The 26,061-nt window shown below is 50.9% G+C and overlaps 1 protein-coding gene across 1 annotated transcript; it reads left to right on the top strand.

The window, feature by feature from the left end:
- Positions 1 to 3,183: 3,183 nt before the first annotated feature.
- Positions 3,184 to 24,620, top strand: Mcm5 (minichromosome maintenance complex component 5). Its single transcript, XM_042693256.1, has 17 exons — positions 3,184 to 3,257; positions 3,427 to 3,601; positions 5,235 to 5,361; positions 5,464 to 5,592; positions 8,968 to 9,140; positions 10,955 to 11,110; positions 12,148 to 12,314; positions 13,816 to 13,987; positions 15,150 to 15,261; positions 17,260 to 17,403; positions 17,723 to 17,788; positions 18,032 to 18,208; positions 19,012 to 19,124; positions 20,530 to 20,658; positions 20,872 to 21,014; positions 22,641 to 22,768; positions 24,102 to 24,620. The coding sequence occupies exons 2-17, from the start codon at positions 3,435 to 3,437 to the stop codon at positions 24,201 to 24,203; spliced, it is 2,205 nt and encodes a 734-aa protein (XP_042549190.1). The 5' UTR covers positions 3,184 to 3,257; positions 3,427 to 3,434; the 3' UTR covers positions 24,204 to 24,620.
- Positions 24,621 to 26,061: the final 1,441 nt, after the last annotated feature.

Below are 26,061 nucleotides of genomic sequence, written 5' to 3' on the forward strand. Positions count from 1 at the left end.
ACTCTGGGCCTGGGCGCTGTCCCTCAGCTCTTCAGCTCGAGCCTAGTGCTCTACCGCTTGGCCACAGCGCCACTTCCGGCTTTTTTTTTTTTTTTTTCATTTTGCTTATGTGGTGCTGAGGAATCAAACCCAGGGCCTCAGGCATGCAAGGCAAGCGCTCTACCACCGGGCCACCTCCCAGCCCCTTCTTTACTAATTATGTTAGCATACGTACATTTATTTTGTGTGATGGGTTTTACTGTGACATTTCCACTCAGGAATACAATGTACTCACCCCTGCTACCAGGCTCTTTCCCCCAAACACTTCCAGGTTTCATTGTTCCATTTCCATCAATGCCTACTGCCTACTTGGCCCTTATTCATCTCCATTCACCCTCCTTGTTAGCATTTCTCATCCTATTTGTTGGAAAAATGAGAGCAATATAGCTGCCTCCCACATCTGTTAAACAAACATTACAAACAAACATACATCAGAGATACTTCCCACCCCCTATCCCCAAGATACCAAAAGAACCCAGGGATCTGTGTTCTGGTCTAGAGATCTGGCTGGGGATGGGTGGGTGTTGGAGGGGCTTCCAATTGCCTTTGTGAAAGGCATGCTGGAAGGTTCCATTGTGCTTCTGGTCTACCAGCCACTGTGGACATACATGTCATGAGAATGCATGCATATATGCAAACCCTAGGGATCAGACCACAGCTGTGGCTCTCCCACCTTGGGCCCAGTTTCCTCTTGTGGAAACAGGCCACATACTCATTGTGTGATGAGGGAGGTAAGGAGGGAGGGAGAGAAACCATCTTGAATTGTACAAGAGGAGAACAGTCAAAGACTGTCAATTGTTTAAAGCTAAAAAAGCCTGACTCTAGTTACAGATTTGTGTGTGTCAGTGGTAGGGCCTGGGTGCCGTCCCTAAGCTCTTTCCTCAAGGTTAACCTCAAAGGTTCTTACTACTTTGAGCCAGTGTCACTTCTAGTTTTCTGGTGTTTAATTGGAGATAAAAGAGTCTTAGGGACTTTCCTGCCCAGGCTGGTTTTGAGCTGGGACCCTCAGATCTCAGCCTCCTGTGTAGTTAGGATTATAGGTGTAAGCCACTAGCACCCAGCAAGGGCAGGTTTTAATCAGTAAAAAGCTGTTCAAATAGGGAAGTGTTCAAGAAGAATGGAAGATGACTTCAATTTGGACATTGGTAAATGGTATATTTTTGTTAAAACAGGATTTTGCTCTGGTGGGGTCTTAAGGAATATTCCTGCCTCAGCTTCTAAGACTAATGCCACTACATCCAACTGGGCATTTATTTTATTTTTCTGGTCCTGGGGCTTGAACTATGGGCCTGGCCTTGAGCCTCTTTGTGCTCAAAGCTAGTGCTCTATCACTTAAGACACAGTGCCACTTCTGGCTTTATCTGAGCAGTTTATGGGAACTAAGAGTCTCACGGGCTTTTCTGCCTCTGCTGGCTTCAAACCAAAATCTTCAGATCTCAGCCTCGAGTAGTTAGGATAACAAGTGTGAGCCATGGGCGCCTGGCCCGACTGGGCATTTTAAAAGAAGGGAGTGGAAAGGGGGAAGTGTTCTTTGAGGGACTGAGTAGAATTAGGGAAGTGAAATGCCACTAATGGGAAACTCAGTGTGAATGCCAGGAGACAGTTGTGTCAGGCAAACATGAAAATTAGGATCAGATCCACAGGCTGGAACAGGGACTAGGGTTATAGTCATTTCCTAATGTGAACTGAACCATTAGAAACTCAGGGTTGCTCTCTTGCTAGGCTGGTGTTTTACCATTTGAACCATACCTCCAACCCCTGCTTTATTATATTGTCAGATAAGAGAGGCTTTTTGCTCAAAACTGAACACAATCCTCCTTCCTTCACCTCACCTGTAGCTTGGATTACAGGTAGGTAACATACAGTGCCAACTCGTTTGTTTTTTTTTGGGTCCGGTTGTGGGGCCTGAACTCTGGGCCTGGGCACTGTCCCTCAGCTCTTCAGCTCAAGGCTAGAGCTCTACCACTGGAGCCACAGCACCACTTCTGGCTTTTTTCATTTTGCTTATGTGGTACTGAGGATTCAAACCCAGGGCCTCAGGCATGCAAGGCAAGCGCTCTACCACTGAGCCATCTTCCCAGCCCCCCAACTCGTTTTTTTGAGACTAGGTCTTGCTGTATATAGCTCAGGCTATCTTTGAACTCCTGATCCTCCAGTCTCCGTCTGTGGAGGGCTTTTTTATTTTTACTAACTGTAAAAATGCTCCTAATATAGATATGATGGCAAAAATAAGTTATTTTTGCATAGGGAAAACCAACAGAAGACAAATTACGCCGTGTTCCATATGTGAATGTGTGTGTGTGTGTGTGTGTGTCCTGGGGCTTGAACTCAGGGCCTGGCCTGGGCACTGTCCTGAGTTTCTCTTTTGCTCAAGACTAGCACTCTACCACTTGAGCCACAGCGCCACTTCTGGCTTTTCTATTTATGTGGTACTGAGGAATTGAACCCAGGGCTTCACACATGCTACACAAGCACTCTACCATTAAGCCACATTGCCAGCCCAAATCTTCCTTTTTTTTTTTTTTCTCAAGATTTCCATAGAAGTCTGGTCTGGATTGTTTGTCATATATAAGTATTGCCAAAGAATTACAAACATCCTACAATCGTCATTGTTAATTGTCTTTCCCCTGGTGCTGGGGATTAAGCCCTCTGCATTAATATCTGGCTCGGGTCCAAAACAAGACACCAGAGTCCCAAGTTTGGGACGATTTTGGGCCTAGAGCGAGCGGGAAAGCGCCCGAGGAGGGCCCGGCCGCGCGGGAAAGCATTTCTCTGGGCCTCACGAGTTCTGAACTCCTAGTCCCTCTTTTGGTGGCTCTGGAATGGCTCATCTTCTCACAGGACTTAAAAAAGACTTAAGGATAAAACTCACCGGCTCCCCCCGGCCTACCCGCCCCTCCGCCATCTTTGCTCCCGCCGTGGCTTCCTCCCCGCTCAGAAATTTCGCGCCAAATTATTCCTCACACAAAATGGAACCCGGAAAGAGGCGGCGTGTGACGTCACGAGCAAGGCAGCCCATCAGCTTCGGGAATCCGTCTAGGAAGGCGGGACTTAAAGGCTCCGAGCGGCCCAATCGTTGACCGCGGGGCCTAAGAGAACCAATAGGAGCGCACCTTCCGCGGCGGCGAACGCGACAACTTTTTTTTTCCCGCGAAACTCAGCCGCGGGAGCGTGGAGCTGCTTGTTTCTGCTGGTGTGCGTGGTGCGGTCAAGGAGCGGTGAGGCCGGTGTGGGACCGGGAGTGGGGGCGGGCTCCCTGGGGGTGGGCAGGGTGCTGCGTCTCGGGGCGCGGCGGGTGGGGACGGGGTTCCCGCGGACGGGGGCGCCGCGCGCCTTCCTCACCCTCCCTCCCCTCCAGCCCCGCTCAACTCCGCTTCCTCTCTCCAGGGGCCGTCATGTCGGGCTTCGACGATCCTGGCGTCTTCTACAGCGACAGCTTCGGGGGGGACCCCGGCGCCGACGAAGGGCAGGCCCGCAAGTCGCAGCTGCAGAAGCGCTTCAAGGAGTTCCTGCGGCAGTACCGAGTGGGCACCGACCGCACGGGCTTCACCTTCAAGTACAGGTGGGAGCCTGGGGATACCCCGAGGTGGACCTCGGTCCGGGAGGGCGCGCGAGGAGCCCGGGAGAAGGGCGCCACGGCGGAGGGGGGCCACGGGGCCTCGCCGTAGGGCGACCTCAGGGCATCTTTGGGGTGAGCCACCTGGCTCCTGGTTCTATTTCCTTGCGGGGGGTGGGGGGGAGTGAAGGGCGGGGAACTGAGCTTGGACCCTTAAGAGTCTGGGCATTGGCGCCCAAGGCTGGCACTCTGCCACTTGAGTTACACCCCACTAACTGCTCTTCGGTGGTTAATTGGAGATCAGAGTCTCAAGGACTCTCCTGTCCCGGCTGGCTTCGTTAATGGGATCCTCAGGTCTCTGCTGGCTTTGCGCTGGGATACTCAGATCTCAGCCTCTGGAGTAGTTAGGATTCCTGGTGCCCAGCTGGTCGGTCTTTAGTCATGTTATCTGATCCCATGATGTCTGATGATCTGGGGATTTATCTTTTTTTTGGGGGGGGGGGAGAGTCCTGTTGTGAGCCTGAACTCTGGGCCTGGGTGCTGTCACTCAGCTCTTCAGCTCAAGGCTAGCACTCTACCACTTGAGCCACAGCGCCACTTTCGGCTTTTTTCTTTTTGCTTATATGGTGCTGAGGAGTCTAACCCAGGGCCTCATGCATGCAAGGCAAGTGCTCTACCACTGAGCCACCTTCCCAGTCCTGGGATTTTATCTTTTGGGTGCTGTGAAGGGGAACTTCATCCCTATCTTGCACATCCAGGCCCTGACCCTGGGGTTGGGCCAGGACACCTGCTGCCTTACTCAGCATGTGACATCACTAAATCCTTGTGGTCCCACCTCTACTTTGGAGACCATAAAGTGTGAGGGCATGGTTTGTAGGTGTAGGATTGGGCCCTAGCCATTTCTAGTTGAGTGGCTTCCATGTGTCAGTCTCTGGGCCTCAGTCTTCATCAGAAAGATGAGTAAAGCCATTTCTATCTCCATTTGTGCAGCAACTGGCACTGCCACCTGTGTGCCAAGCATAGAGACAACCTTGTTCTCAAGCTCATAAGTCAGGAATGGAGGGTAGAAACTGGCAATGAGTCTTTGTTTTGTGGGAAAGTATGGAAGGAGGTAAGCTCTCAGAGAAGCTGGCATCTTTGAGTTGTGGAAGGTATTCTAAGGGGTCTGGAGTATTCACTGATAGCAAGGGGTATTCAGTGCCAGACTGGGTATTCTGTTGTTGGATGTGAGGTAGAAGAGAGTGGGGTCTGTGATGTTGTGCATAGATCACGGTTCCCAAATAGGTTCTTGTGATAGTAGTCCATGGCCAGACATAGCCTCAGAGTTTGAGGTTGTGCTCTTTCAGTCTCGAAGAGCGAGACAAGGCTCTGAAGCATCCTGCAGCAGAAGACCTGTTTTGTTTGTTGCTGTGTGCACTGCACTATTGTCCTTCAGTCATGCTGAAAATTCAGGGGTTTTCTTTGGAGAGTGCCTTTCTTGGCAATAGGGAATCTCTAGGGCTTGGCGATAGGATGATATGGAACTAGGTGTTTGTGTGTGACAGAGTAGTGGCTAGGTAGGATGGAGTCTGAGGTGTGTGTGTACCTCAGCCAGCATTACTTTCTTCCTCTGCATCTTTCCTGTCTGTGCTGTCCTCAGAGATGAACTCAAGAGGCATTACAACCTGGGGGAGTATTGGATTGAGGTGGAGATGGAGGACCTGGCCAGCTTCGATGAGGATCTGGCTGACTACTTGTACAAGCAGCCAGCCGAGCACCTGCAGCTGGTGAGTGGGATCTGGCCTGGAGTTGCCTCCCCCCCCCCCCCCCCCCCCCCCCAGCCTGGTCCTGTCCTGTCACCAACAGCTTGTGTCTTTGTTCCTCTCCAGCTGGAGGAAGCTGCTAAGGAGGTAGCTGATGAGGTGACCCGGCCCCGGCCCACTGGCGAGGAGGCACTCCAGGACATCCAGGTCATGCTCAAGTCAGATGCCAGCCCATCCAGCATTCGAAGCCTGAAAGTGAGTCCATTGGGAGGCTAGGGAGAGCGCTTTGGAGACACGCAGCCGCAGGCACCAGCTGTGTGACCCTGAGCACTGAGCAAGGCATTTGGCATCCTGAGTCTGTATCTTTTTTGTAAAACTAACTCATTGGACAGATGTTTACTGAGCTCATTCTGGAGAGAAGGCATTGAGTTTGGTCCAACCCTGCAGAGATTAAAGGTAAAATATCTGGTCTCCCGTGGGGAGACTGTGAAACCTGTAAACATTGCCCTTTATAACTTTAGATGGTTGTAAATGCAATGAGAACAAGCAAGGGAGTGACAAGAAAGTGGGGGGACCTCTAGGGAGAAAGAAGCTTCTTGAGGAGATAGCAGCATGCAAGCAGTGGAAGACAGCATGTGTGTGTGTGTGTGTGTGTGGGGGGGGCACCAAGAGGCTGCTTCCTGTCCCATGGCTGGCTACTCATTATGTTGAATAAAACTGGCCCTTATTCTCTTGGGGTTTTCAGTGGGAGAAATAGCCAAGGAGTGGTTAGATATGATTAGTATGGTTAGTTTGATAGAAGGTTTGAAGAAAAGAAAATGAGGGCAATGTGTCCATGGCTGAGGGAGGTGAAGGTGGCTAGAGAAGGCCTCTTCTCTGAATAGTATGTGCCCTACCAGATGCAGCCAGGGTAAGAGCATTCCAGGCTCAGGGAACAGCAGGTGCAAAGGCTCTGTGGTGGAGGCCTGTATGGAGGACCAGAAACCAATGTGGCTGGTGCACAGTGTCTTAAGGTTGGAGGAAAGAAGATGGAGAGGCCAGGTAGCCAGACCCTTCTTTTCACAGAAGTAAGAGTTTTGTTTGGAACACAGAAGGCACTGGAGGTGTTAAGTAGGAGGAACAGTCTGATTGTGTTTTCTATTTTCTTTCTTCTTTTTGTTTTTTGGTCGGTCATGGGGCTTGAACTCTGGGCCTGGGTGCTGTTCCTGAGCTCTTCAGCTCAAGGCTAGTGCAATACCACCTGAGCCATAGTGCCACTTGCAGTTTTCTGAGTGGTTTATTGGAGATAAAAGTCTCATGGATGGGCGGGGAAGGTGGCTCAGTGGTAGAGTGCTTCCCTTGCATGCCTGAGGCCCTGGGTTCGACTCCTCAGCACCACATAAGCAAAAAGAAAAAAGCCGGAAGTGGCGCTGTGGCTCAAGTGGTAGAGTGCTAGCCTTGAGCTGAAGAACTGAGGGACAGCGCCCAGGCCCAGAGTTCATGCCCCATGACCAGATCAAAAAAACAAACAAAAAAGTCTCGTGGACTTTCCTGCGCAGCCTGGCTTTGAACTGCGATCCTCACCTCTCAGCCTCCTGAGTAACTAAGATTACAGGTGTGAGCCACCAGCGCCCAGCTTTTTTTTTGCCAGTCCTGGGGCTTGGGCACTGTCCCTGAGCTACTCTTTTGCTCAAAGCTAGCACTCTACCACTTGAGCTACATTGCCACTTGTAGCTTTTTCTGTTTATGGGGAACCTAGGGCTTCATGAATGCCAGGCAAGCATACTACTACCAAACTGCATTCTCAGCCCTGATTGTGCTTTCTTAACAGCAGCACTAAGAATACAACCTGAGGCCTTGTACATACTAGGACAGGGCTCTGCCACTGAATGATGATATCCCCAGCCCCTGACTTGATTTACAGAAGAGCTCCCTGATTGCTGTGTGGAAGAGGGGTAGAAGCTGAGAAAGCAGTGTGGAGAAAGTGAAGTGTGGACTGCTTTTAGGTCTGTTAGGATACACGTGACTCAGCTGGGTGGAATCTACAGTCAGGCAATGCATCTTCATCATGCACTACACCCAGGAAGCCATGCTCATGTTTGGTAGACCTCCAGCCTGCTGCTCTGTGGGTGGTGGTGTGGGGAGTGGAAGTAGCAAGACTTCCAGAAACAAGGCCCTGGGCTCGGTATGCAGGCTCTGGAGGGGGGTTGTTGGCATCATGAAGGCTCTGAATATGTATGGAAGCAAACTTAAGTTTCACTAGGTTCTGCCTGACTGGTATGGGGCAGTCATTACCCTAAAGGGCCTCCTTGCTGGGAGTTCTTATGAATGGCCTGTTCTCAATGAGGGTGGGCCAGCCAGAAGAAATTGCCTGTTGGAGATATCCTAAGAGGGCTAAGACAAACTTCAGTTTCTTCCTCTCCTGCCACCATGGCGGACTTCAGAAAGCTGTGCCAAATGTATGTGCTAGGCCTTGTTCCAGGGTTCCGCCATCGGAGTCTGGACAGGGCTTTGGCTCCATTTACCAGAGGTGATCTCCCAACTCAGGGCTTCCCAGAGTCCAGTACAGATCTTTCTTGGAATAGGAAGGAAAAAATGCCATAAGGAACTTTTATTTATTTTATCATTATTACTACTCTTTTTTGCTTTTTATTATAAAAGTTTCAACCCCACAGGAAAAAAAGAGATTAGTGATCCATATATCTTCATGTGGATTTAATTGGTAATGCTTTGCTTTTTTGTTATTTTGCTAACAAACTTTAAATTGCAGACATGATACTTTATCACTAAATACTTGCAATTTAGTTTTTTTTTTTTTTTTTTTTTTTTGGTTCCAGTCATGGGCTTGAACTCTGGGCCTGGGCGCTGTTCCTCAGCTCTTCAGCTCAAGGCTAGCGCTCTACCACTTGAGCCACAGCGCCACTTCCGGCTTTTTTCTTTTTTTGCTTATATGGTGCTGAGGAATCGAACCCAGGGCCTTGAGCATGCAAGGCAAGCGCTCTACCACTGAGCCACCTTCCCAGCCCTTGCAATTTAGTTTTAAGCAAAATTCTGTTTTTCTTCAAAGAAATTTTGTATGTATGTGTTTGCTTGCCAGTACTGGGCCTTAAACTCGGGCCTAGGTGATGTCCCTGAGCTTTTGTGCTCAAGATCAGTACTTTGCCACTTAAGCCACAGTTCTACTTCTGGCTTTTTTTGTTGGTTGGTTGGAGATAATAATTTCATGGCCTTTTCTGCAAGGGCTGGCTTCAAACTTCTGTCCTCCAAATCTCAGCTTTCTGAGTAGTTAGGATTACAGGCGTGAGCTGCTAATGCCTGGCTCTGGGTAGTTTTTTTTTTCTGGTCATGGGGCCTGAACTCTGGGCCTGGGTACTGTCCCTTAGCTCTTCAGCTCAAGGCTACCACTTGAGCCACGGCACCACTTCCAGCTTTTTCTGCTTATGTGCTGAGGAATCGAACCCAGGGCCTCATGCAGGCAAAGCAAGCACTCTACTACTGAGCCACCTTCCCAGTCCCTTTGGATAGTTTTTGAACTGAACGTTAAGCTGCAGGCCCTTCCCACAGCTCTGCCACCACCTCCAGTGCTGCTTAGGTTATTTTCCTTGTTTCCTGACTCCTTAACCATTAAGCCTCTCGATGGCTCTGTTACAGTCAGACATGATGTCACACCTGGTGAAGATTCCTGGCATCATCATTGCAGCCTCCGCCGTCCGCGCAAAGGCCACTCGCATCTCCATCCAGTGCCGCAGCTGCCGCAACACCCTCACCAACATTGCCATGCGCCCTGGCCTGGAGGGCTATGCCCTGCCCAGGAAGTGCAACACGTGAGTGGGTCACAAGGGAGAACCTTGGAGTGGAGATCTGGAAGTCAGACAGTGACAAGGACTGTCTGCGGCTGCCTGCTAGAGGCTCATGCAGGAGAGCTGGCGCTTGGGTGTTGGCTCTTTTCTCCCACCAGGATGCTCAGCCCGATAGATCTCAGCTGGGTAGGAAATGTGGGTCAGAACCTTGTACAGCACACTTGTTTACTAGGCCAAGTCAGCGTGCCAGCAGCCACAGAACCAATGAGCACAGCTACACTCCATTGTTTCATGTGTTGCCCATGAGTATAGAGATGGAGTGTGGTCTCTTGGCTTGAAGAACTACATTACTTATTGCCTGGTTCTTAGGAGCAAGTATTTTCTTTTTTTTTTTTGGGCCCGGTCGTGGGGCCTGAATTCTGGGCCTGGGCACTGTCCCTCAGTTCTTCAGCTCAAGGCTAGCGCTCTACCACTTGAGCCACAGCGCCACTTCCGGATTTTTTATTTTTGCTTATGTGGTGCTGAGGAATCGAACCTAGGGCCTCATGCGTGCAAGGCAAGCGCTCTACCACTGAGCCACCTTCCCAGCCCAGGAGCAAGTATTTTCCAGCCCTGATCTAGAAGACTCCTCCTTTACTCTGGCTGCCTTTACTCAGCCTTCTCTGCTGCCTGCTCCTCAGCTAATACCTCATTCCAGCTCTTGTCAGTCTTACTTGAAACTGCAGAGTATTCTTCCCTGTCCCCAGCATTCTCCCTCCCCGAGTGCTCTCCACCCTGCAGCTAGGTGGCCTCAGCTTTGCACAGTCTGCCTTCAAACCTGATTCTCACATCTCACCCTCCTAAGTAGCTAGGGCTACCGGTGTGGATCACTAGTGCTTGGCCTCACTCTTCTTACATTTGACATACGTGCCTGGTCACTTATCCGCCTTGTTTTGCAACATAACATACCTTGTTTTCTTTCAGAACACAGACCTAGGCTACATTATGTAGTTAATTGCGTACGCGCTTTTCGGTCTTCTGATTAGAACTTAGCTCCACAGAGCGTGGGTTTTTAATCTACTACTGTAAACCCTCACCTGGAGTAACATCTGTAGTATAGTGTTTTTCTCCAGTGGTATTACATATGTTGCTATTAAAGTTGTTGAATCTTCATTCAACTTTATTATATAGGGCCATAGAGATCTAGATGCTCAGAATGCTATCTAGAATCTCACTGAAGAAAATCCTGGACTATTATTGTGAATGGGTTTTATTTATTTAGTAGAGGGCTTGAGAATCTAGCAGCGTACACATGCACACTCGCACATGTGTGTGTGTGTGTGTGTGTATGTATGTGCATCGTTCTAGGGCTTAAACTCAGGACTTGGACTGTCCCTTAGCTTTTTCACTCAAAGCTGACACTCTACCACTCAAGCCACAGCTCCTGTTCCAACTTTTTAGTGATTACTGGAGATGAAAGTTACACAGACATTCTTACAGGGCTGGCTTTGAACTATGATCCTCCGATTACAGTTCATATTCCTGAATAGCTAGGATCACAGATGTGAGACGGCAGAACCCAGTTGGTTTAGCTGCTCTTAACCTGTGAGGACCCAGACTGTGCATGGGACTTGTCTGCCACCTCCCAGCATGCCAGTGGAGGAGCTGGGCCTCTCAGTCCTCCCAGCCTCCAGTGGCACTCCTGTTGCCATGGAGCTGGCTTCCTTTTGAGGCCTTTCCCTAGCTGGTCCTAGTTCCACCTTAAATTGCTGTTGGCCACATCTTGTTCCTGACTCAATGGATGAGCTCCAGCCTTTAGATTCTCCTGGTAGCTCTGGTGACCACTACTCCTCTCACAGGGATCAGGCTGGGCGCCCCAAGTGCCCATTGGACCCATACTTCATCATGCCCGACAAGTGCAAGTGTGTGGACTTCCAGACCCTAAAGCTGCAGGAGCTGCCTGATGCTGTGCCCCACGGCGAGATGCCCAGACACATGCAGCTCTACTGTGACAGGTAGGTGGGAGGGACCGAAAGATGGGTGCATCCTGCTGCGTCCCTAATGTGCATGCTGGGTGTGGGCTGGGTCTGGAGTGTGCAGGGTGTAGAGGAGAGGGTGATTCATTTGTGCCTGGTGCTTCTGATCACCTGCAGGGCACTTCATAGCACCGTATTGTGGGTGTGGAAGTGTGAGATGGTTAAGTGACTTTTTTGATGCTGGTCTGAGGGTCTGAACTAAGGGCCTGGGTGCTGTTCCTGAGCTTTTTTTGCTCAAGGCTAGCACTCTACTACTTGAGCCACAGCTCTATTTCTGGCTCTTTGGATAGATAATTGGAGATAGTCCCACAGACCTACCGTAAGCCTGAGCTGGCAGTTCTCAGATCTCCAGAGCAGCTAGGATTTCAGGCTTTTAAATGACTTTCTAAGCAGAGGAACTGGGCCTTGTTCCTATGCCTTGCTTGAGTCTACAACAGTTGAGACAGGTCACCTTACCTTCTCCTCAGGCCCAGAAAGGTTCAGTGGCTTCGTTGATGTCACACAGTTGCCCTTTGCCCCATCTGTGCTTTGTTGGCTCTAGAGGAGCTTGGAGACTTCCCTCTTTCAGTGTAGTTTTCAAGAGGAAATGAAAACCCAGAGGCAGATTGACTTGGCTGAGCTGAAATGGGATCATGCAGAGACAGAAAACGGCGTGGTCCTAGCTAGGATGGTGGGAGGGCAGGAGGAAAAAGTCTTCCTCTAAGATGGCTGAAGGCCTGAGATGAATGTGCGGTATCCGACATATTGCAGCTGGGTTACAAAGCCTCTGGAGACTTCAACCCGCACATGAGAGTTAGGACCCTGCCATTGTCAATGCCTTGCTCCAAACATCTCAGCCACCCAGGCTTGAGGGGGTTGGGAAAGGGAGAGGGTTCTTTATGCCCTGTAGGAGTGGAGCTAGCCCTGGCTATGATGCTTGGGGGAAATGTTAAGCTGGCAGTGAGTCAGTAGGAGTGGTGGTCCAGGGAATCACTGCCCCAGGACCTCATCCTCTTCTCTTTCTCCTCCCCTCATAGGTACCTGTGTGACAAAGTTGTTCCCGGGAATAGGGTCACCATCATGGGCATCTACTCCATCAAGAAGTTTGGCCTGAAATCCAGTAGGGGTCGTGACAGGGTGGGTGTGGGCATCCGGAGCTCCTACATCCGTGTCTTGGGCATCCAGGTGGACACAGATGGCTCTGGTAAGTTGGCTTGGCCTTGCCACTTGGCAAGCTTGTACACCTCCCTTAACAGGCACCTCATTACCATCAACCTCTGGTTGCTGATTACATCAGTTTAATTTTTGTGCTGGTATTAGGGATTGAATTCAGCTTGGCATTCTTGTTCAGCATTCTTGCTCAGACCTCACATTCTACCACTTGAACCATGCCTGTAGTTGGGCTTTTTGCTGGTTAAATGGGCTGGCTTTGAACCTCTGTGCTGACTACCTAGAATTGCAGGCATGAGTCACCGGTATCCAGCTAGAATGTTCCTTTTTATAATGAGCAAATGCCCCTCTTGGTCTTGGCCATGTCCCCAGCTGTGGTTCCTGCACTGAGGGCGTTTGCCTAAATGCAAGCTCAAGAGACCTAGAGGCTCAAGGCTGAAGGGCTCAGTGTAGTCCGTGGAGAGTTATCATGATCCACTGGGAGTGCTGTGTACATCTCAGCCCTGTACCAGGAGTCAGACAAGAATGCAGGCTTCAGGATAGATAGATATGTGCTTAGAGTCCAACTGAGGAGAAATGATGCTGTGGAATTCCAGTGAGAGGCTGAGGACCTCAGGAAGCAAGGGTGGGCTGGGCCTTGTGTGAAGGCTTTTTCCAAGAGGAGTCTACAAATTGCCTTTGAAGGTTAGAGTTGTGGAGAGAATGATAGGATCTGAAGACGCTGGTCTGGCCCCAGGTACTGGTAGGGGTTTGGACAATGAATGAATGGCTGGGCCTTGTAAAAGTCCTGTGTTCCCAGCTGGTGTAGAGAGCTCATGCCTGAACCCAGGGCAGCAGGAACCACGGTGAGAAATCTTAGGTGATTATAGTCTCTGGCTGCTAAATCTGACCAGTCTAACAGGGAGGCTTTTCCAGACTTTGTCCATGATCTAGTGTATGTAAAAGCTTGTTTATTTAGCTGTTGATAGGCTGTGTCCACTTAGATCTTGAAGAGAACATAGTCAGACCTATCTTTCCCTATCCATCCATTGGTTCTCTTTCCACATTTACTTCCTCTCTTCTAGCTGCTCAGCAACTCCCGTACCCCCACCAGATCCTCTATGGTTGTTTCTCTCATCTTCCCACCTCCTCTGATTTCCCCCTTTTACTCACTGTATCTAGGTTCTGGCTGCTTTTCACATCCCAACCCTCATCTGAACCTGTGCCTGCCTGGTTGTAGATCCTCCCTGTTTCCTCTGACTTCCCCTGTGAGTGGTAACGTGACCAAAGACATAACTCCTTGATGGAAGTGTCTCTCCCCGCTCTTGACCAAATGGTTCTCATGGGCCAGCATGATTTTGCCTTTGATTGCTCAGACCTTCCCTACTTACTGGACCTAGAAGAGGCCAGGCTCTCTTGAGATTGTGGAAATGTGGGATTGCTTTAGCCTCCTGGCTTGCCTTGCCCAGAAGGGCCTCCCTGTGGCCAGGCTGGGAAGTGGCTGGATGGAGGTGGTATCCCTATAATCACTCAGGCGCCTGCCCTCCCCACCCTAGGCCGCAGCTTTGCGGGAACTGTGAGCCCGCAGGAGGAGGAGGAGTTCCGTCGCCTGGCTGCCCTCCCCAATGTATACGAGGTCATCTCCAAGAGCATTGCCCCCTCTATCTTTGGGGGCATGGACATGAAGAAGGCCATTGCCTGCCTGCTCTTTGGAGGCTCCCGAAAGAGGTGAGTGGCTGTGGGGACGGGGAGGTAGGAGTGGGGGGATAATGGGGGAATGATGACATAGTCCACAGGAGGACAGCTGCCAGGTAAACAGGGTTCTGTTCTCTCCGCATTCTGCTGGACCATCAGTCTGCTGCCTACCCCCTGGCTTGCAGGCAGCTGCTTACCCTCCCACCTGTAGCAGAGGTCCTTGGCCATTCTGGCTCTGGGTAGGCCGTGAAAGAGGACTGGGCTTTGAGCTTTGAATCTTGGGACCAAAGATTTATTCTCTGTTCTAGTTACTGTATGTTCTCAGATGGGATCCCAACCCCATCTTTCTGAACTTAAAAGTTTTCTTTCACATGAGTGAAACAGATGGAAAAACCTACACTTAAAAGACAGTGATCAGGCTGGGAAGGTGGCTCAGCGGTGAAGTCCTTGCCTTGCATGCATAAGGCTCTGGCTTCGATTCCTAAGCACCACATAAGCAGAAAAAGCCGAAAGTGGCGCTGTGGCTCAAGTGGTAGAGCACTAGCCTTGAGCTGAAGAGCTGAGGGACAGTGCCCAGGCCCCATGACCAAAAATAAATTAAAAAAAAAAAAAGTGATCAGAAGGATCAAGAGTTTGAGGCTCATGTGGACTACAGAGCAAGAGCTTACTTGTAAAAAATTAAGAAAAAATTTTAAAAAGGCCATCAGTATTCTTTTGGAACTCTAAAATAGTATATAAACAATAGCGATAATAATACTCTTAACTGTAGTCCTGACGTTATTCTAAATCTTGATGAAGACTCAATCCCCAGCCCAAAGATGTTGCCTTTGTAGATGAGGAAATGGGGAGGGGAAGGGATTTGCTCCTAGCCACATGGGTGGAGCCAGGAGGCTGCCCTGTGGCATTGGTCCTCGGCATGTGCCCAGCCCACAGATGGCTTCCTTTTTCTTCTGGGAGGGGTGTTTATCAGATGGCAGCTGTGCCTGAGGGCAGCTCTGCTTGCCAGTCCTCATCCTCCCTCCCTGGAAGGAAGCTCTATCTTCCGTTGCTAGCCAGAGCCTGCCACAGAATCCCAGGCATGGGTGTGAACGTGGGATTGGGCTGCCTTCCCATTTGATCTGAGGCTCATTAGAGATGGGGTGACTGCTGGCTTGCCATTTGAACTCTACCTTGCTCCCCTGCCCCTTCTCCCCAGGCTCCCTGATGGACTCACTCGCCGTGGGGACATCAACTTGCTGATGCTGGGGGACCCTGGGACAGCTAAGTCGCAGCTTTTGAAGTTTGTGGAGAAGTGCTCTCCCATTGGAGTAAGTACTGGGGACAATCTTGCCTTGCCTGTTGCAGCAAGAAAGAAGGCAGAGCTTCTGGGTCCCTAGGATACCCGTGGCCGGACACACCCAGCACCATCTCCTTCCTCTTGGCTGTGGTCAGGTTCTGTAGTGAGGAGGAACCAGTAGGCATGCGTAGACTTGGGACATGCGAGAGCACTGGTCTGAGTCCGGCTCACTTCAGGTCTCAGCCTTGCCATTGATCGGCAGTGGGCTTGGAACAGTCACCTGGTGTTCCTGAGCCTCAGTTGTTGCAAGGGTGATACTTAGAATGATACTAGCTACAATCAATGGCCAGACACTACGTTTGATGGGAATTTACTCATCCAACCTCAGCACTGTGCTGTACGTAAGAAGACACAGGTACAGCAGTGCACAGTGTCTCACCTAAAGTCCTGCTGTTGATGAGCAGGGGTCCCTGCTGCACAGTGGGGTGTCTGGGAGGATCAACAGGGAAGGGCTTCTGACTACTGTGGTTAGTGGGTTATGACTGTATAGCAGGAGGTTGTTTTTGGATAGAGGCAGTATATCAAGTTGTTCATACTGGCACTGTCTTCTAGAATTCCTGTGACCTGCAAATATGAGCCGTGTTGTCAAGTTACATCTTCTAGTAGAAGCCCCATGATCTCCGTGTGTTCTCTTTTTGTTGTTGTTGTTGGTCGTGGGGCTTGAACTCAGGGCATGAGTACTGTCCCTCAGCTCTTCAGCTCAAGGCGAGCCCTCTACTACTTGAGCTACAGTGCCACTTCTGATTTTCTGAGTATTTATTTGAGATAAGAGTTTCATGGGCTGGGAAGGTGGCTCAGTGGTAGAGTGCTTGCCTTGCAAGCCTGAGGCCCTGGGTTCAATTCCTCAGTACCACATAAGCAAAAAGAAAAAAAGCTGGAAGTATCGCTGTGGCTCAAGTGGTAGAGCGCTAGCCTTGAGCTGAAGAGCTGAGGGACAGTGCCCAGGCCCAGAGTTCAAGCCCCATGACTGGACCCCCCCCCCCAAAAAAAAAAAAAAGTTTCACCGACTTTCCTGCCCAGGCTGGCTTTGAACCATGATCTTCAGATCTCAGCCTCTTGAGTAGCTAGGATTACAGTTGTGAGCCACCGGTGCCCGGCTGTGTGTTCTCTTTTGTGTGTGTATGTCTGTGGGTGTGTGTCAGTCCTGGGGCTTGAACTCATGGCCTATCCTGAGCTTTTTTTGCTTAAGGCTAGTGCTCTTCCACTTCAACCAGAGCTACACTTTTGGCCTTTTGTTGTTAACCGGAGAGTCTCATGGGCTTTTTTTATTTTTTTGTCGGACATGGGTCTTGAACTGGACACTGTCCCTGAGCTCTTCAGCTCAAGGCGAGCCCTCTATCACTTGAGCCACAGCGCCACTTCAGGTTTTCTGGTGGTTTAAGAGTCTTATGGACTTTTCCTGCCCAGGCTGGCTTTGAATCTCGATCCTCAGATCTCAGCCTCCTGAGTAGCTAGGATTAGAGGCATGAGCCACCATCCTTGGATTTCTCATGGGCTTTTCTTCCTATACTGGCTTGGCACCTTGATCCTCAGATCTCAGCTTCCTGAGTAGCTAATATGGCCGTGAGCCATTGTGCCCAGCTTGTGTTTTGCTCTTAAGGGCATCTCAGCTAGGACTTTAGCACAAATTGAGGTCTCAGTGGCAACATGTAGAATGTAAGATTATAGGTAATAATGAAGTCCCATCCCAGCTCCGAGGCCAGTTCCAAGTGACCATTCCTTTATGTCTCAGTGCTCACCTACAAGACTGTGATGAGGCTCTGGTAAGCCATGTTTCGTCTAGGGTACAGCATCTAGGGTGGCCTCCCCTTCCAGCGCAAAGAGCCCTCAATTAAGTCTTGATTTCTGTTCTGTGCTCTATAATCAGATGTGTGACTTGGAGCTTCTGCACACCCTCTGACTTACTGGGGTCAGCTTGGTCTGGAGAAAGCTTTGGGCACTGACACCTTCCCTGTCATTCCTCTCTCAGGTGTACACATCTGGGAAAGGTAGCAGTGCTGCTGGCCTGACCGCCTCGGTAATGAGAGACCCCTCATCCCGGAACTTCATCATGGAGGGAGGCGCCATGGTCCTGGCTGATGGTGGGGTCGTCTGTATCGATGAGTTTGACAAGGTGAGTCTGGGCCTCACAGTCAGGACCAGGCTGTGTGACTGCAGGTGGGGCTGGCAGACACTACCACAGGTTTGGAAGACTGATGTTCTGTCCTTGGGTCAGTTGCTCTGTGGTTACTGTGAGAATTGCTTTGTTCCTCTGAGCCTCAGTTTATCTGGAGACTGGGAAGAGGAAAGCCATGCGTATGTAGGTCACCATGATTATGGGTGACTCAGTATCTTTCTTTGTACTTGGGAATGGTAGCTGCAGCTTGTTTTTCTGCTGCCACTGTCTCTTGCTTGGGGTGGGGGTCTGATGGACCTCTCTGTCCCCAACGCAGATGCGAGAAGATGACCGTGTAGCCATCCACGAAGCCATGGAACAGCAGACCATCTCTATAGCCAAGGTGAGCGACCCTTCCTGGGAGCCTACCCTGCTGTGTCCCAGCATGGATAACTCTCCACAAGCTGCTCTGGGCAGTTTTGCTGAGTCCTGTTGGACTAGGGCTGTGCTGGCAGCAGCAGCAGTAGGCCTAGGAGAGAAGGGATGGAAGGAAAGAGAGAAGAAGAAAGTGGGAGGGAAAGGGAAGGAAAGAGAGTCAGTGAGTATCCCAGGGTTCTTTGTCATCTCCCACCCTCTGTCCCCTCAGGCTGGGATCACCACCACCCTGAATTCACGTTGCTCTGTCTTGGCTGCTGCCAACTCAGTGTTTGGCCGCTGGGATGAGACGAAGGGGGAGGACAACATTGATTTCATGCCGACCATCTTGTCCCGCTTCGACATGATCTTCATTGTCAAGGATGAGCACAATGAGGAGAGGGATGTGGTATGTTTACAGCAGGCCTGGTGACCACAGAGCCCCGCTCCAGACAGGCTCATGGTCCTGGGGGAAGGTGAGCAGGGCACTTGGCCATTCCTGATGGTTACATAGCCACCACCTGCAGTGTTGGAGAGGGAGCTGGAGTCCTGTGGCCTGGCCAGTCTTTGCCACTGAGGGTCTGGGTGATCCGTGGCTGACTCTCTCTCTGGACCTCAGTCCTTTACATATGAACAGAAAGTACAAGCAGGAGAACCCCAGTTGTGGTTGGTAAATTTTCCCCCAGAGCTTCACACGTGTTAGGCAAAGTACCTTTGAGCTGATAGTAAAACTTTGAAAGAAATCTCATCACTCAAAGAATCAACAAGTCCAGAGATTGAATGCACGCCTCTAGGTTGTTGGACAGCTCTTGTTTCTGCCTCCCTTTGCTCCCTTTAGTGGAGGCTTAATCCCTTGGGCCACTACTCCTGTGGTAAAGACAAAACTATGATTTTTGTCTTACCATCTGATAGCTTTACTACTCCTCTGTTGAGTGGAGGCGCCAGTAATTCCAGCAGAAGCCCTAGAATGAACTGTCACTGGCTTGAGTAGATCCACTATCCATCTGAAAAGCAGACTTGTGTCCCAGGTGGGTGGGGGCAATGCTCTGGGAGAGTGGGGCCAGGCTGGCTGGCAGTGTGGGCCTGAGATAGAAATGGCCCTTCTGGCTGCGATTGGGGCCCAGTCAGCTCTTCCAGCCTGCCCCTCCTCTGTGAGGGGTATAAAGCTCAGGAGGGCCTGTGGGCTGATGAGTGTCTCCTTTTGCCTCTTAGATGCTGGCCAAACATGTGATCACTCTGCATGTGAGTGCTCTGACACAGACCCAGGCTGTGGAAGGCGAGATCGACCTGGCCAAGCTGAAGAAGTTCATCGCCTACTGCCGAGCGTGAGTGCCGACACAGGCCCTGTGGGGTGAGGTTGCCTGGCTTCCTGAGTGGGGAGAGAGCCTAGTTACCGGGCTTGGACCTTCTTGTGCAGAATATCCTAACAGTGCCCCTCTGAGGATTTGGTTCTGAGGCATCTGCTCTGCTCTTGTTCTCTCTGACCGTGAACAGATCCCACTGGCGCTTGGCCTTAGTCTCTCCATCTTCAGTTAGGTGGATAGAGTTTAATGTGAAGCTCCCTCACATTTTACCATGTGGGCAGGTCATTGTAGATGCAATCCCACCCATACCGTAGCATACCCTGGTAAGTTGCTCAACCCTTTTTTTTTTGTCGGTCAAGGGGCTTGAACTCTGGGTCTGGGCACTGTTCAACCCTTCAGCTCAAGGTGAGCGCTCTACCACTTAGAGCCACAGCACCACTTGTAGTTTTCTAGTGGTTAATTGGAGATGAGAGTCTCACGACTTTCCTGCCTGGGATGGCTTTGAACCACGATCCTCAGATCTTAGCCTCCTGAGTAGGATTATAGGCGTGAGCCACTGGCGCCCAGCTGCTCAACCCTTCTGAGCTTCCATTTCCTAGGTTATGTTTCCTAAGGTTTATTTTCCCTTTTGCTTTGGTGAAGCGGTGACTTCGTAGCCTGGAATTTAAGGATCCTCCTTTCTTAGCCTCCTGAATGTTGAGATTATAGGCATGGATCCCCACACTCAATCTCTGTAATCTTTTTTTAATGCCAGTCCTGGGGATTGAACTCAGGGCTCCTCAAGGCTAGCGCTCTACCACTTTGATCCACAGTGCCACTTTGGTTTTCTAGTGGTTAATTGGAGATATGAGTCTCATGGACTTCCCTGCCTGGGCTGGCTTTGAACCCTACTGCTTAGCCTCCTGAGTAGCTAGGATTACACATGTGAGCTACTGGAGCCTGGCTCGCATTTTTTTTTTTATTCCAGTCTTGGGGCTTGAACTCATGGACTGGGCACTGACCCTAAGCTTTTGCCTAGTGCTCTACCACTTGAGCCACAGCTCCATATTCAGCTTATTGGTGGTTAATTGGAAATAGAGTCAGATGTGTGCTGTGGAGGAGCAGACTTTCAGGAAGCCCGCCAGCTAGTGGACGCCTGCTGCTCCCCTAGTGGCTGATGGAGGCAGTGTTGACAGTACTCTTTAGTTGGAGGTATAATTACTGCTGCACCTGTGCCTGACTTTTTCCCACCTGTTACTGATTTCTGTGGCACCTGCCCACCACAGCCAGCCAGGCAGGTTTCACTTGAATCTCCAAAATGGCTTGTCATCCCCGTTAGCAAGCAGCAATGTTGTGGTGGGAAAGCCAGTGGGAGGGTATAGGGCAGAGTGAGCCCTGAGAAATTTCCTCTTGGTCTCACACTTGCTGCTCCCTATCCATCCTGCAGGAGGTGTGGCCCCCGGCTGTCGGCGGAAGCTGCAGAGAAGCTGAAGAACCGTTACATCATCATGCGGAGCGGGGCCCGTCAGCATGAGAGGGACAGCGACCGCCGCTCCAGCATCCCCATCACTGTGCGGTGAGCAGGAAGCCGGGCCTCGCTCCACTGAGGGAGATGTAGGAGGCAGCCACAGAGCAGAGGCCCAGGGGTGCAGGGCCAGCTCTTGAGGAGCATGTGATGGGTGAAGGGACAGCTGGCATTTCCGCTATAGGCTTTGCCTCCTTTGGGCACCTCTCTGTGTCCAGGGGAGAAGTTGGGTGAAGTCCCCTGAGCGCCCCACTTCTCTTATAGGCAATTAGAGGCCATAGTGCGCATCTCTGAGGCCCTGAGCAAGATGAAGCTGCAGCCCTTTGCCACCGAGGCAGACGTGGAGGAGGCCCTGAGGCTTTTCCAGGTGTCCACGTTAGATGCTGCTTTATCTGGTACCCTGTCAGGTGAGTAGGTGCTGGGCCACAGTCTTGGGGTCAGAGGGCAGGGTGCTGCTTCTCGGTATGTGCTGAGCTTTCCTGGGCATCTTCTACAGTAAATCTTCCCTCATGTCTCCTGTAGCTATTTCCCCCTCAAAATAGGAGGAATCAGCTTCTCTCTAGACCCTTGAATGCCATCCTCTTAAGCCAGTTTGTTCACAGTATTGTGACCTGTCATTGCTGAGGAATAGCAGTCCATCAATCAGCATCTTGTGTGCCGAGCTCTGAACCATGTCAATCAGTGCTTCTCCTGGCGTGGTCTTGACAGCCACTCCCTAGTCATCTTTCCCCTTCTTAAGAGATCAGAAAGATCGATGTTTACAGAGCCTTTTTGGTAGCACATAGAACCTCCAGTCTTAGCAGGAATCCAGGCTCCGGGTCCCTTACCCTGAACTCACATTGCCTGTTTCTGCCTAACCTTTCAGCAGACTTTTCCAAGCACTGGTGATTTGCTGGATTGTCCTGTGAAAGAGATTTCTTACTTAGCCAATGCTTTGAGCTTCCTGCTTGCCAGGCACCATCTAGGTATTAGAGATAACAGAGCAAATCCTGGCCTCTCCTCTTGCTTGCCAAGGAGAGACAGACTATGAGGACAGATACTCAGTCCATGTGGTAAAAGGGGCAGTGGCAGGGCCAGGTGTATTTGGTGGGGAGAGATGCTACTTTCCAGGGGTGGTAGTGGCTCCCTAAGGGGCGTGCCTGCCCCCCGGGAGGGATTTTGTTGTGTCACATACCCAGGAGGCAGCAGGCTTGGGCAACAGGGATGCTCACCTACAGTAAAAGTTGGAAATAAAGCCGGGCGCCCATGGCTTATACCTGTAATCCTAGCTACTAAGAAGCTGAGATCTGAGGATCGTGGGTAGGAAAAGTCCATGAGACTCTTTTATCTCCACTTAACCACCAGAAAACTGGAAATGATGCTGTGGCTCAAGTGATAGAGCGCTCGCCTTGAGCTGAAGAGCTGAGGAACAGTGCCCAGACCCAGAGTTCAAGCCCCAGGACTGACCAAAAAAAAAAAGTTGGAAATAAGCCCCTACGTTCTAGGGCTTTCTGGGGTACCACCCAGGTGTGGCTCTTGGGATGGCCTGTCTTCCCTCCTGGCTCCCACCTCGCTTTCTGGCTCAGATCAACCCCAGGATCTTGTCCAGTATTAGAGCTCGAGTGACTTCGTGCTTGTTAGCAGTTGTCAGCCAAAGCAATTCATTGTTTCCTGCAGAGCCTCCAGTGGCTTCTTTTGCCAGAATCAAAGCCAGCCTCTCACTTGGTCCCCAGGGGCTTATGGCACCTGGCTTCTAGTTACCACCCTGGCCATGTCCCTCCACCCTAGCCTTGACCTGAATGAATCAGGTGCATTGCTGCCTCTGACTTTGCACGCGCTGTGCTGCCTAGGATGTTATTCTCCATGTTTGCCTTATCATGGCTCTTCCTGAGCAGGTTTTCACTGTCCCTGAGCATGCCATACTATTCTTTCTGTAGCTACCTCCCAGGTCTAGCTCAGGCAAGTTGTCTTGGGTTAGAGGTTTCTGTGTCTAGCCTAGAATGGACAAACTGGGGTCCCCAGTGCCCTGATCTTCACCATCTGACTTCTCACAGGAGTGGAGGGCTTCACCAGCCAAGAGGACCAGGAGATGCTAAGCCGCATTGAGAAGCAGCTCAAGCGCCGCTTCGCCATTGGCTCTCAAGTGTCGGAGCACAGCATCATTCAGGACTTCACCAAGCAGGTAGGCCTTCCCCCAGCACGGGATGTGGGGTCCTGCAAGTTACTCTGGACAGGCTGGTTCCACCCAGCACTAGTGTCCCTTTGCTCAGCCCATAGGCCCTAGTTGGGGGACGGAGAGCTGTTCTTTGTCCTGTCTTGTCCTGCCCTGTTCAGCCATCTTTCCCTCTCTAGGGACAGTCTCAGTCAGGACAAGGGGAGTTTTTACGTTGTACAACAGAGAAGGGTGGCTAGGCTTGGGAGGGTCACATCTGGGTTTCCAGTCTCTCTTTCATCCTTTCTGTTGGCTGCATACGGTGTGGCAAGTTGTACTCAGTAACCTGAGCCCCAGTGAGCCCCTGGAGGACATGGGGCTTTCTAGATACTTGGGAGCCTGTCACCTTTGTCTATGCTTTTATTTTTAGTAATCTGTGTCTATGGGTAAGAAGAATCTAGTTAGTTGAGTGCTACTGGCCCCTGCCTTTAATCCTAGCTGCTCAGGAAGCTGAGACCTGAGGATCGTGGTTTGAAGCCACGATCTGGATCTCTGAGATTATCTTCAATTAACCTGCAAAAAGTCATAGGTAAAGGTGTGGCTCAGGTGGTAGACTGCCAGCTTTGAGGGGAAAAAGCTAAGTGAGTTGAGGCCCTGAGTTTAAGCCCCAACGCCAGCACACATCATCATTCTTGGAGTCATTTATTCTGACATTCCTCCCACACGTCTTATTAGCGTCAGTTGTATATGGGGTTTTGAGATACCCATATGTGCATGTATTACGTTAAATCAGATTCATCTCTCTCACCCTTCCCCATTGTCAATAAGCTTCATTCATTCCATTTTCACACTTGGACATAAAATACCTTGGCCATATTCACCTTCTTCACCCTCTCCATTTGCCCTCCTTTCCTCCCTCCCACTAGTCCCTCACCCTGTACAGCTCATGTGTACCTGTTGCATTTAAGAACACAGGGACAAAGAGCCCACCTCCCCACGCATCTTCTCTCTTGGGCCTTGGGAACATTAATATAGCAGTTGTGGATGAGCAGAGGCTTAGTGAGGCTGAGAGTTGACAAAAGAGTGAGTCTTGTAGTCACAAAGACTTACATCTCAGCACTTATTTGCTAGTAACTTCAAGTGGCTTAGCTCCTCTGCCTCTATAAAATGGGAATGTTCTAGTACCGGCCACATGGAATAGTTGGCTCATGTACATGGAGACAGTAAATGCTGTGCACACAGCAGCGGCTCCAGTGTTCTGATGCCTACAGGTAGAAGCTTTCCATAGGCTGTGAAGTCCCCTGGAGCCCGGGGGAGGGGGGCCTGGGTACAGACATGCTCACAGGCACCTGTCTCCCTGCAGAAGTACCCGGAGCACGCCATCTACAAGGTGCTGCAGCTCATGCTGCGCCGCGGGGAGGTCCAGCACCGCATGCAGCGCAAAGTGCTCTACCGCCTCAAGTGAGCTCCCGTCCCTCCTCCGGCCGGAGTGTCCCCGCACCCACTGCCTCCCCACCTCCACTGCTTCCCTGCTGCTGCCGTCCTCCATCTTCACTGCGCTCTGCCCTGGAGGGCCAGCCAGCAGGTCCTGCCCTGTCCCGAGACACTGCCCACTCCCCCGCTGCATCTTGAGAAATGGGCTTTGGGCGGATTGCTGTTGTGGCGTGGTGTGTTCAGACCCCTGGGTGCCCTGCCTTTGGAGGCCTGTCCCCGTGCTGCCCTTGGCAGGGGGGGCTAGGGGCAAGACCAGGCTCTGTAGCGCACAGACTGACTTTTCGGATGGACCACCACAGAGGTGGGTTTCTGTGCAAAGTGTTTGATTGACCTATTGTTCAGTTTCTTCATGTTTCAGAGGAGAAATAAAGTTTTCGAGTCCCTGCTACTAAGAGCAGCCCAGCTAGCTGTGGGACTGTGCCCTGTGAGTGTCGCCAGCAGTGGTGACAGGAAAGGGCCCTGCCATGCCTCAGTTTCCTGATTTATACATGGGTGACACTAGTCCCTGTTTGGTGGGATTACACTTGGGACCATGAGTAGCTGTTAGTGTAGTACCCAGGACGGGTCTGGGTACTTCAGTATCTGGGGACCCTGGGTTCCTGCTGAGCCTTAAAGTAGGTAAGAGACAGGGACCTAGGCATGTCACCTTCATGCTGTGTGGCCTCAGGTAGGGTAGTGTGCTTTTCTGTGCCTTAGCTTATCACTGAAGAAGCTTAGGGTCTGAGTCCTGGATGGGAGCATGTGCTAGAGTTGGAGAAAAAGCACACCAGGGCCGCAGTCCTTGTTGTACGAATGTTAAGATGCCACTGTTTGTTTTACCTTCAACAGGTAGAATGCACAAAATTAAAAGTCAGTGAAATATCTGGTAAAGTACATTGAGAGATGTGCCATCTCAAGTGAAAAGTGGATTCGAAATGTATTAAGGCATGTTGAGGTAAATCTGTGCCGGGTAAAGTATCTAAAAGTGATGCCATGAAAAAATGAAAGCACTTAGGGAGAGCTGGAGGGTGACTGGATGACTATCCAACAACTCCCCCCCTCCCAGTGCACCAGTAGTCATTGTTCATCACAAATATGTTCTGTGCAGACCCTCCTGCCTACCTGGAAACAGTGAGATGAGGGGCCGAAGCTGAGCTCCTCTGACTCACTCCTGCGCAGAGACCATTTCTTTGATCACTTCCAAGAGAATGAGAACTGTGTGTGCTGGCTTGTCTGTCTGGAAGGCAGACTTGAGGCTGGTGTGGGTACTTACATCCAAGGTGGGATTTCCAGTTCTGTTAGCCTTTCATCTTGACAAGGTGCAGGTTGGCTCCCTCTCAGACTGCATCTTCTGTTCTGCAGGTGGACCAGGGTGAGCGATCACACTGTGGTCACACTTGATATTGCTAGTGGCCTTTCCTTGTTGTAGGCAAGGCCATTGAGCAACACAGAGAGGGCAGGGTCTGAACCCCATGCTATAATGCTGCTTATGTCCTCCCTGGGCAGCCTCTGTCTTGCGTGGAGGTGGCGGGTGACAGTCAAGTGAGGGAAATGACATGGTCATTGCCCCTTGAGCAGGCAAGCAGCTGGCAGGTACATGTGCTGAGGGACCAAAATGGCGAGGCTGGCCTTTTCTGGCATGGGGATTGGAATCTGGGGAGAAACAGGGCTTTAAAAACAGCAGCATGAAAACAGAGACCTAGAAGGTACCTGGGTGTTGGTGTGCGCTGAGCTCCAAAAGCCTGTTGGGGCAGAAGACGGGGTATGGATGGGAGAGGGGAGTCCTCAGGCCAAGGATGCTGAAGCTCGGTCTGATCTAAAGATCAGAATCCTAACCTGGGCAAGCCTCA

This window comes from Dipodomys spectabilis, unplaced genomic scaffold (genome assembly GCF_019054845.1).
Source record: "Dipodomys spectabilis isolate Male_0828 unplaced genomic scaffold, ASM1905484v1 ptg000163l, whole genome shotgun sequence".
NCBI classification, from domain to species: Eukaryota; Metazoa; Chordata; class Mammalia; order Rodentia; family Heteromyidae; genus Dipodomys; species Dipodomys spectabilis.